We start from the raw sequence: 12,391 nt of genomic DNA on the forward strand, positions 1-12,391 counted from the left end.
GCAGGATACAAAATCAACATACAAAAATCAGTAGTGTTTCTATATACCAACAATGAACTGACAGAAAAAGAAATCAAGAAAGCAATCCTATTGACAATAGCTACCAGAAAAATAAAATAACTGGGAAAAAATTTCACCAAGGAGGTGAAAGATCTCTATGATGAGAGAAATTAAAGAGGACACAAAAAAATGGAATGACATTCCATGCTCATGGATTGGCAGAATTAATGTTGTGAAATTGACCATACTACCTAAAGTAATCTACAGTTTCAACACAATCTCTGTCAAAATACCAATGACATACTTCACAGAAATAGAAAAAAAAAAAAATCCTAATATACATATGGAACAACAAAAGACCTTGAATAGCCAAAGCAATCCTGAGTAAAAAGAATCTAGTGGTAGGCATTATAATTCCTAACTTCGAAATATACTACAAAGCTACAGTAACCAAAACCAGCATGGTACTAGTATAAAAAAGACAACTAGACCAATGGAACAGAATAGAGAACCCAGAAATAAATCCACATACTTACAGCTAACTAAGGTGCAGAAAACATACATTTGGGAAAGGACAGCCTCTTCAATAAATGATGTTGGGAAAATTGGATATCCTTGTGCAGAAGAATGAAACTGGACAGCTGCAACCTCTCACCATATACCAAAATCAACTCAAAAGAGATTAAAGACTTAAGTGTAAGACCCAAAACTACAAAACTTCTGGAAGAAAACATAGGGGAAATACTTCAGAATATATGTCTGGGCAAAAACTTTATGAATGCTATTTCAGAAGCACAGGAAACATAAGCAAAAATTAACAATTGGGATTATATTAAACTAAAAAGCTTCTCTATAGCAAAGGAAACAATCAACAGAGTCAAAAGACAACCTGCAGAATGGAAGAAAATATCTGCACACTATGCATCCGATAAGCGATTAATATCATAATATACAAAATACAAAAAGAACTCAAACAACTCAACAGTAAAAAACCAAATAATCCAATTAAAAAGCAGGCAAAGGAAGTGAATAGACATTTTCAAAAGAAGACATACAAAAATGGCCAATTGGCATATGAAAAAAATGTTCAACATTGCTAACCATCAGAGAAATGCAAATCAAAACCACAATGAGATATCATCTCACTCCAGTTAAAATGGTTATTACTAAAAAGACAAAATAACAGATGCTGGAGAGAATGCAGAGAAAGGGGAACTCTCCTACACATTGTTAGTGGTAATATAAATTAGCACAGTCACTATGGAAAACAGTATGGAGATTTCTCAAACAACTACAGATAGAAGTACCATATGACCCAGCAATCCCACTACTGTATATACATTAAAAGGAATGGAAGTCAACAAGCTGACGGGACACCTGCACCCCTATATTTACCACAGCCCTATTCACAGTAGCCAAGAGTTGGAACCAATCTAAATGTCCTTTCATGGATGACTGGATAAAGAAAATGTGGTACATATACACAACGGAATTCTACATTACCATAAAAAATAAAAAAAAAAATTCTGCCATTTGCAGCACATGGATGAGCTTGGAGAAAACTATGGTAAGGGAAATAAGCCAGGCACAGAGGGAGAAATACCACATCCACAAGTTCTCACTCATATGTGGAAGCTAAAAAAGTTGATCTCATAGAACCAGAGAGTAGAATAGTGGTTACTAGAGCCTGGTTGGTGGAAGTTGGGGGATGGACAGAGGGTGGTCAGTGAATGTAGAATATTAAATTGGAAGAATGGGACATAGGGTTCTATAGTAATACAGGGAGACTACAGTTAACAACAAAGTACTGTGTAACTTTGAATAGCTATTCATCATGATGTTGAATGTTCCTAACACAAAGAAGTGACAAATGTTTGAGATGATGGATTTACTAAGCACCCTGAAATGACCATTGCACACAGTATGAATGTACCTACCAAAATATATCGTACTCCTCAAATACATACAATTATCATGGGTCAGTTAAGAAAAATAAATTAAAAGAGAAAAAAGACTGAAATAGAGAATAAAACAGTGGTTACCAGAGACAGGGAAAGGAGGGTGCGGAAGCAGCAGTCGGGGTCAGGTTGGCAGACTGGTACAAAGTTACAAAGTTATAGTTAGATAGGAAGACCAGGTTCTGGTGTCCTAGGGTGACGATAGCTAATAATATTGTACTGTATATTTGAAGATAGCCAGAAAAGAGGATACTGATGTTATAACCACAAAGAAATGATAGATTTTTAGGTGATGTATATGCTAACTATTCAGATTAGATCATTATAAAACATATGTATGTATTGAAACAACAAACTGTACCCCCTAAACATATACAATAAAAAAAATAAATTAAAAAAATTTTTTTTACAAAAGAACCAAACATGTAACAAAGTCTGCACAAGATGTTTAAATGAAATCCAACCAACAAACCACCATAAGGTGTTACAAGCAACAGATGTTACTGATTCTATCTTATAAGTAGAAAAACGGATAAAAAGTAACAAACATTTCCTTAAAATTATAAAGACCTCCAGTTTTATAATACAAAAGTACCTTTAATTCCTAGTCCATTTTTCCAGCAAACAATTATACCTGTATCTCTGATGTGAAACACAAACAGGCTGGGTAAAATGGCAATGGCTCTCTGTCATCTTAACACTTCACATTCAAGACTAATTCCTTTAACTAAAAGCAGCTATGTTCCCAGAAAACATTTTTAAAGTGGATTAAAAAAAAACCAGAGCTAGAAACTCTTGTTTTTCCCCCTACTCTAACTTAAACATAATTTCACACAGTATCAGCTGTTTTTCTCCTCTTATTAGAAGGAGAAAAGAGAGGCTAAAAAATAAATAAATAAAATGATTGACACCAAATACAATGGATTTCAAGAGAAAATGTGAATGTATCCTTTGGCCTGAAGTGGATCCTTTCATCAAATAGCAAACTTGTAAAAAAAAAAAAAAATTACAATGTAAAAGTGGTAGTACTAGCAGGGTTCCAAGCAAAATCACCATCTACAATTACAAAATATATTTTATGTTTATAATGAAAAGCAGACCAAAACGCATAGGTTGGACATGCTAAAGATTATATCACCAACTGTTTTTCCAGCCATGAAGTGTAACAAAGTGTAGAAAGTTTCTTAATTATTTCCTACCTGCTGGCCATATTCCACTCAAGGGCTGGATTTTGAGAATTCCTCTCACTCTCTGTTAGCACACCTCCTGTACTACTTTCCTTCTCTGGTTTTAGTTGATCCCATTGTGCAGTACCAATATTGATGGACTGCAGGTCTATTTGATATTGTCTATCTTCAATTTCTGATCCAGGATCTCGAAGAATTCCTAAGTTCAAGGCTCGTCTGTAAAGGCAGTGAAAAAAAAAAAAGATAAAATAAATATGAAATAAATATGCTATGTTTATTTTGTTCACTAATATAGTATCATTACCATTTTTTTCCCTTTGGATTACTAATGAATAAACTGGGCTAATCACATCTATGATATAGGTATTAGGATGATACCACATAGCATGACTTGAAAATGTATCCAAAACTTATTACTTATAATAATCTACCCTATAATGATTTCTTACATTATTCCCATCAATGTACTCTTTTTCTAAGTAATATCACATACATGATTTCAACTTCTGAGATGCTGTGAGAGGTAGTTACCAGTAAGGGAAGAGGGAGACAAATAGGCATTGGTCAACAAGTCACAGCAGGAGCCAGAGAAGCTGAACCTGGTTTTCTTTTTCTCTTTTCTAACTTAGAAAAATTAGTCTAGGAATGGTCATGCAAGGAAAGGTAGCCTACAGTTTGCATAAGCCCAAAAATTATATTAGAAATAGGGCTCATAAAATGGGCCACGAACCCTTTCAATTTGCTCTAAATGAGAGCAAATAGAAAAAATAAATGAATGAGGGTAGGGGTAAGGATGAGTGATATTTTGAGAGTCTCTCTATGGTTGAATGCTCTAGTTTCATTTGAATATTGGTGTAATCCTGCTAATTCTTAAAAGGTCTAGCTCAGGTATCACCTTTTTCTATGAAGCCTTTCCTGATCATCTTTCTCCAAACTCCTTCCCTCCCACATCTGTTTTCTTAGGATATCCCTACACTTAGAAATACAAAAATATCACAGTAACTTGTCAATCTTCCCCACTATACCAGAAATTTCTTGAGGTCAGGAACTACCTATCCTATATAACAATCAGTAAATGCTGTTTCAATTCATTGATTTAAATTCACTGCATAAATCTTTACACATCTCAAATGGAGAACTTATCTGTCCACAGCAATAACATCTAGTTTTTAAACAGTAAACTTTTGCTTCAGTTCCATTTAAATTCTGGCATTCAGCAAGTATCTTGGGCAGCTGATGGCCTACCCTATTTTCCTAGACTGTTACTCCCCATATAAAAGTTACATTTAATTATTTTAAAACTGCCAGTACTCTCCACCTTTTAAATAAACTCCCTAAACATATTTTTAAGGTAAAATAAAATACTTTAAGAATCCCTTTGAAGGAAGAAAAAAAAATGTGGAACTACGATTAGTGCTGTATTAAAAGACAAGCAAACCTAGCCCAGCATTAACATCAGTCTTTCTATTTCCCTTGGCACACAGAGAAACTGTACTATCATAAGATTGCAACCTCAAAGACACTGAATTTTGTCAGGATTTTCATTTCATTTAGACTTGAAATTCCCCATGTTTTGTCTTGCCTTTATATTAAGCTACATTCATCCTATCATCCATCTGTCAAAAACATGATTTCCCACAGGTTTTTTCTCTATGCAAACACAGTTTGTATACTGAGGTATAATGTCAGATACTTGTAAATATGCTGACTTTCAAATTTTAAACTAAGAATCAGGGTTGGGATTTTATATTTTCTCTTTTGGTTTGCTCTTGAAATTAATGCTTATATTTGACATTAAGCCTGATTTGAAAGTTCAGAGTAATTTATAATATTTGGAGGTATAAATCCAGCTTAAAAGTAAATTGCAAAACTATCCAAATCTCAGTTGTAGAAAATAGGATAAGCATTTGATTCATGTAAGCTTTGGTCTCAGACTTTCCAATGATCATGAACTTAAATTGTTCAACCTCTCTGTGCTTTAGCTATTTTAATATCAGAACTACTATAAAGATAAACAAAATATACATGCTTGAAAATTAAACTAATCATAAAGAGGTAGATTTTAAACTTCATGACCATTCCTGAAGTACATTATCCTACATGAATCTGAATAGCTTATCTAATCCCCAACTAATCACAGATGCATCAAGACAAAGCAAAATCCACTTCTCTAATTATGAACAAACTACAATGAAAACTATAAAGATAAGTGCTCTTTAACATCTCCAGTGTCACCTGTGTTTCTAAATATGGCAAATTAGAAACTCTGAATGAACCTCCTGGCTAAAACAACTAAAATACTTTGAAAAATTTTAAAAAGTATTTTTTTCAAATACATCCCAGAGCTGGTACCAAGCAACAGAAGCTGCAAAGTCCTCTAAACAAAGTGAAACCAGGAATTCTGATAAATAAGCAAAAAGAAGCTTTTAACCTTATAGTTTCTGCTAAATCCTGCAGATACTAATTTTCTGCTCTGATAATTGCACAGGAGGAGATGAAGCTCAGGGTTTCTATTTAATAGGAGACTCTTTACATAAAGCTGGGGTCAGCAGGTGTCACCAACAGTGAAAGTGTGAATTAGAAACAGCCTTTCTAGAGAGCATTACGGTGATGAACAACTCTGTATCTTGATTGTGGTGGTGATTACACAAATATAAACATGTGACAAAATTGCATAGAACAACACACACACAAACACAAATAAGTGCATGTAAAACTGGTAACATCTGAATATGGTTGTGTATTGTATTTATGTCAATTTCCTGATCTTCATCTTGTACTATAGTTATGCAAGAAGTTACCATTGAGGGAAACTGGTGAAGGACACATAGGACTCCCCCCCACTTTTTTTTCCCAGAATTTCTTGTGAATCTATAAATATTTCAAAGTCAAGTTTAAAAAAAAATTATTTCTAATTCCCATACTGTATAAAGGGATAAGGAAATTCACCAACTTACCTGTCTTGACCCTACCAATAGAGGCAAATAAATAAATAAATAAATAAAAACAATCCCCAAGATTTTGTAATAAGAAGTCAGCACTTGGGGGTTTGTAGAAATATAAATGAGAACAGAATTACTTAATTTTAAAACTCAAGCAGATTAAACCCAACTGAAGTGATAGTGAATTGAAAGAAAGATCCAAAGAAATCCACAATGTAATTCAAAGAGTCAAACATCGTAGTTGAAAGAGGATTAAGATACATGGAAAGCAGAGGAAGAAAATCTAAAAAAGGCCTAACTGGGATTGGACAGAGATAGTACAGAGAATGGGGGGGAAGCACTGAAGAGATAACTTCTAAGAATTATTCCACCATTGTTGAAAAGTGCCGAGTGTCAAATCTAGGCAGCCTAAAAGTCCTAAGAAGTAACGATAAGGAAGAAATTGTAAATACAGGGATAAACTTAAACAAATATTATCTTAAAATCAATAATAATGGTGTCTAATGAGGAGAAAAACAGGCCAAAAATAAGACACTGGACAATAATAATATATAAATTAGTGGGCAGGTAATTTGAGGTAAACTGCTCAAAGCTTCTTGTATTTTTGGAAATGAAAAAAAAGATATTAACTTCAGACTTTTGTTAAATACATGTATTACTCCGTTTCCATTGCTTATAACAGATTACCTGAAACTGGGTAATTTATAAAGAAATAAAATTTATTCTATACAGTTTTGGAGGCTGAGAACTCCAAAGTCCAGGGAATATATTCAGTGAGGGCTTTGTTGGTGGGTGGTGACTCTTCACAGCAACGCAGGATGTAACACTGTGAATGGCTTCAGCAAGAGAGGCAGCCTGCTCCCTCACTCTCCTTATGAAGACATCAGAACCAAGCCCATTACCACCCATTAAACCATCAACTTATTACTCCAAGAATGGAATAATTCATTCACTAAGGCATGGTCTTCACAATCTAATCCCCTCTTAAAGGTCCCACCTTTTAATTACCATAATAAGATTTCCCACCCTCAACACTGTTACAGTGGGGATTAATACATGAAACTTCGAAGAACACAATTCAACCCACAGCAATGTACATGTTAAAATAGCTAGGATAACCATTAAAATAATAGATATAAAACATATAACTTCCAAATAAAGAGTAAAAATTAGAATGTAAGAAAAGAATAGCCATACAAAATTGGACAAATAGCACATAATAAGATACAAATAAATCCGAATATAACAATAAATCAGAGTGAATATAAATGATTTAAACTTTCCAGGTAAGACACAAAAACTATCAGACTGGATTTAATTAATCACAGTTATATTGTTTTTTTATGAGACATACCTAAAACTTCAGGGCATAGGAACATTAAGAATCAACAAATGGAAATATATACACTAGGCAAACACTTGCCAAAAGAAAGCTCAAGTATTTTTACTAACATTAGACAACATAGACTTTAACTCTACCTGGAGATAAAAGGTTCAACACATCTGAAATTAAGATAATTCTACATTTATTTGTAAAAATAACAACCTCAAAACACATAAAAGAAAAACTGAAAGCTGTACAAGAAGAAACTGACAAGTCTATCATCCATGGTGGAAAATTTTAACCCGCCTACCTCAGTAATGGAAAAAAAAAGTATACGAAAATTTGAAAAACATAATAAATTTGATTATATGGACATTTGTAGAACATAGAATCCAACAACTGGAGAATATATATTTTTCTCAAGCACACAGGAACATTTATAAAAACTGACCTGCTAGGCCATAAAGCTAGCCTCAGTGCATTTCATTGAACTAGTAATCATACAGACTGTATCCTCTGAGCACAATAAAATTAAGTTAGTTGTTTTGGTGAAGAAGAGAATCTACAAACTGCCTATGTTTGAAAATTTAAAAACATTTAGAAATTAGTTATTCATTGGTCAAAAAATAATAAAAATTAAGAAATACTTAAAAATAAATGTTATGCATTAAAGGCATTGGGATGCAGTTAAAGTGGCACTTTGAGCAAAATTTATTGTATAAAATGCTAGTTTTAGCAAAGAAAGGCTTAAAATTAATAAGCTAAACATCAAAAGGCAGAATAAACCAAAAAAAAAAAAAAAAAAGAGGAAAGGAAATAATAGCAGAAATTAATGAAGTAAAAAAGAGACCAATAAAGCCCAAAACAGACAAACCTCTACATTCAAGGAAGGGAAAAGAGATAAAGATAGGCGGCCAAATAAACTATATTTGCAATAAAAAAGGAAACATAACTATGATGCTGTAGAGATTAAATAGATAATAAGAGAATACTAAGATGATTTATAGAGACAAAGATTTTACAACTTATTTATTGTGGGGGAAAAAAAATCTTCTTTAGTCTTCACTGTCCCTAGAAGATTTTTTCTGTCCTTTTCACCATGATAATCGATTAATATAACGGTTGTCCTCTCATTTCTTCCACCAAATTTAATGTTACTTCTCCTTGTATAATTCTTTTTCTACATGAAAACGACTCTTTGAAAAACTACACCCTGACAGTATAAAACTGCTGATAATGTAATAAGTGGTGGAGAGCAACAAGTTCTTTCCTATTCCTAGCCCTAGGACTGTCAGAACTATATCCTCCTCTCAAAACGGTCCTTCCTCCAACGACCTAATTTGCATTCATTTGTTCAACAGATATTTACTGGGAATACGTTAGACCTTGTGTTAGGCCCTACTGATACTAGATCCCTGTATGGTCCCTGCTCTCATACAGCTTACAGTCAATGGGGGATTTAGAGGCAATTATTAAAAAGTTAATGCTATAAAAGGTTAGGTATAGAATGCAACTGGAAGCACACAGGAGGGACTAACCCTAACCTGACCCTGACTTTGGAAGCCTAGGAAAGAGGAAAGCAATGATTAAGCAAGTTCAAAAAAACCCAGTGTCTCATTTCATGCAATGAAGAAAATATCTCAGGCAGAAGAAATAACAGGTTCAAAGGAGTGACAGAGTAGCGCATCCAGAAACTGGAAAAGGCTCTGAATGACTGACATGGAGGGAGACGGGAGGTAGTACAGCCACAAGGCAAGAGAGGCTTCAAACCAAAGACAGACCCTTCGTTACAAAGTGTCAGAGAGCTGCCTGTACTAGGTTCTGTCTTTGAGAGTGAAGAGGTGTAGTCCACAAGTTAGACTTGCCTTGTGAACTGGCATTTTCTCCCCTGCCAAATAAATTACAGAAATTATGTAGTAGCACAGTAGTCAAGAGCTGAGAAAAACCTAAATTATAAAAATTAAGTTAGATAATATATAAAGAGCCTAGCACAGAAATTGTCACATCATAAAAACTTCACTAAGTGTTAGAAAAAAAAAATCACCCTCCTTTGAATTTCTCCTCAGCCTCTGTATAAATTGTTAAATAGAAATAAAATGACTGGAAAGTGAGACACAAAGAAACTCATCTGGATAAATCACATATTAGGATTCTGAAAAAAACAGAAGCTGAGCAAAGAATACCACTGACCTTCAATTTAATAAATCAACTCAATGAATTCACATTTTCTAATTCGATCTGTTTTATCAACCTAAAACATTTTGATAGCATGCTGGTTAGTATGCAATAAACCCCTTACTTCCTAAGCCAAGAAAAAGGTTATTGTAAAAAATTTAGGTCAGTAAAAAAAAAATACGTACTTGCATCATTAAAAACATACCTTCTTCAACAATATCTTTGCCTCTTGAGATAAGCAAAACCAGGAAACATCAATGTATTTCCCTCTGCAGTTTCCCAAGTATAAAGTTTATATTACAATTTATAAAGGTAGGCCATTGAGTTTATTAGTTTTGGTTAATATAAAGATTTTATTTTAAAGAATTAGATAATATGTACAAAATTCACAAAAGAAAATATACTAGTAGTACACCAATTTACTTTATTTTCTGAAAAGTACTTAAGGATTTTTTTCTCAACTTGAAATATTTTCCAATCTTTATTCTTTAAAGTGTAATATATGATCCTGTTTTGTTTAATACATACTTAAAACCAATTCCAGTTATTAGAACATAGAATATTCAAAGCACTTTGCCTTGTTTTTCAATAATTAAGAAAACATTCAAAATATTTTCAAATATTATATATTAACTTTTATTAAGCACTATTAGAACAAGATGTATTCTGAAAGATATATTTCACATCTAGATTGGTATACTAGATTTTTTTAAAGGTATAAATACAAAAACAGTTACAGACATAAGATTCAAAAGTTATTTTTATTTTTTTAAAGGTCCAAAATCATTTTACAATTTTATAACTTTAAAAACATTGTTTTCCCTAAGCAAAAAACTTCATGACTTAAAAATAGGAGTGAAAACCAATCTGACTACAATGCCAGAAATGAAAATATATTTTATTCAAGAGAGCTTTGACTTAGTGCACTAAATTTCACAACACAAGAAACTATTGCAGATCAATAGAACAAAGAATTCTAAAAGGATCATACTTTACTAGGGAAATAATCACAGGAAAAGAAGGATCAGAATGCCTAATATTAACAATGTCTGCCTTAAAAAATACAACATAAATATCTTATAATAAAAGCCTTATATTATTGCTTCATTTACTAATTAAATTTTTCCTGGAAATGTTTGCTGTCATAAGTAAAAATCAAATTTTCTTCTCTGCAATTAATATACTTCTAAAAGCTCTATGAACTTTGCTCTATCTCCTTATGGCAACCTTTAAAATCTTTTAGCAATTCAAATCAGGAAAGGGGGTGAGTCAAGATGCCCGTAGCTTCCTAACCCTCAATACAAAAAGCTGCATTACTGGCTAAAATGTAGGAGTTATAATTGTAATTGCTTTGCCCTTCCGAAACTCTTCTCCCATACCATTTGAACTGTTCAGCAGGTGGTGTGGGAAGATAAACTAAAGCCTGCAATAGTTGGTCAATAATGTAATCATAAGGAACCAAAGAATACTTTAAGTATATAACAGGAAACATAGCTTTAATGTTTTCCTTTTTAAATTGATTTAGTCTGGGTCAGGCCTTTTGTATGTTTACATAAGGAACAGCTCATGTTGAACCATTTACTGCTCACTGCTGAACAGACATATCTCGGGAATTCACTGTAAAGAAGTAAAAATCATTCACATAGGCTCAGTAGAGATCTACAAAATGTTAAACAATCCAGAAAATAGGAATGTATAAAGAAGTAAAACTTTTATGTCTTGATTAAATTAAATATCTACATATTTATCATGAAGTCTCCATAAGTGATATTAATTTTTTTTTTTTTTTTTTTGTCTTTTTGTGACCGGTAAGGGGATCGCAACCCTTGGCTTGGTGTCACCCGCACCGTGCTCAGCCAGTGAGCGCACCTGCCATTCCTATATAAGATCTGAACCCGCGGCAGGAGCGCCGCTGCTCTCCCGAGTGCGCCACGGGGCCGGCCCAGTGATATTAATTTTGAGAGTACACAGGGCAAGGGATATAATGGTCGGACCATCAGGCTGAAACCGACACCGAGTTCCATGCCAATGACTTAGGGCAGGGGTTCTCATCCTCAGAGTGCAAAAGCATCAGCCTGGGAGCTTGTTAAAAATGTTAAGTACCTACCTCTAGAGATTCTGATTCGGCAGGTCTGGACTAGGGCTGAGGAGTACGCCTTTCTCTTCTCTTTTTTTCTCTAAACTAGTATCCCAATTGATTCTAAAAAACCACACTCTGAGTCTTGGAGCATCACATCTCTTTAACTTGGAACATTATATCTCTGCTACCTGAACTGAAGTGAGCAGAAAAAAAGGACAAATCTAAGGCTATTACATTTATAAAACACAGAAATAAATATTTGTCCTGCCTCCTTCACTGAACTATTCAGAGGAAACACCTCTTCTCTTCGTAACGGCTAAGGTCTCTGTTAATTCATGTTCTTTTTCATCACCCCCATGCACACAGCACTTAGCACAGGGCTTGGCACATGGCAGACTTTTAATATGTGAAGGATGAATGAATAACATATATTCTTTACTCCTTTCACTTTCTGTGGGGATTTTACTTAATCACTTTTTCTTTTTCTTTCCTACATCTTTTACCCTTCTGGCTAAAAACATGCTCAATTAATTTTCCTTGTAAAAGAGACAGACAAAACAGATTCTCTCCCTAAGACCCTGTATCCGCCTGGAGCTACTACCACCCTTTCTCACATTCCCTTTTGACCAGAAACGTATTTTTCTCTCAGTATTTCTATTACTTTATCATTTATTTTCTCCTCTAACCAAGAACAATCAGGTGTCATTCCTGCCTCTCTTTTGAAA

The 12,391-nt window shown here is 33.7% G+C and overlaps 1 protein-coding gene across 2 annotated transcripts in view; it reads right to left on the reverse strand.

Annotated features, from left to right (window-relative positions):
* VPS13B (vacuolar protein sorting 13 homolog B) overlaps window positions 1-12,391 on the reverse strand; it is a 794,525-nt gene that overhangs the window by 276,590 nt on the left and 505,544 nt on the right. For both annotated transcript variants that reach the window (XM_063079322.1, XM_063079323.1), the window contains exon 31: window positions 3,158-3,361. In XM_063079322.1, the coding sequence (XP_062935392.1) occupies window positions 3,158-3,361 (204 nt within the window). The remainder of the gene's footprint in view (window positions 1-3,157; window positions 3,362-12,391) is intronic.

This window comes from Cynocephalus volans, chromosome 15 (assembly GCF_027409185.1).
Source record: "Cynocephalus volans isolate mCynVol1 chromosome 15, mCynVol1.pri, whole genome shotgun sequence".
NCBI classification, from domain to species: Eukaryota; Metazoa; Chordata; class Mammalia; order Dermoptera; family Cynocephalidae; genus Cynocephalus; species Cynocephalus volans.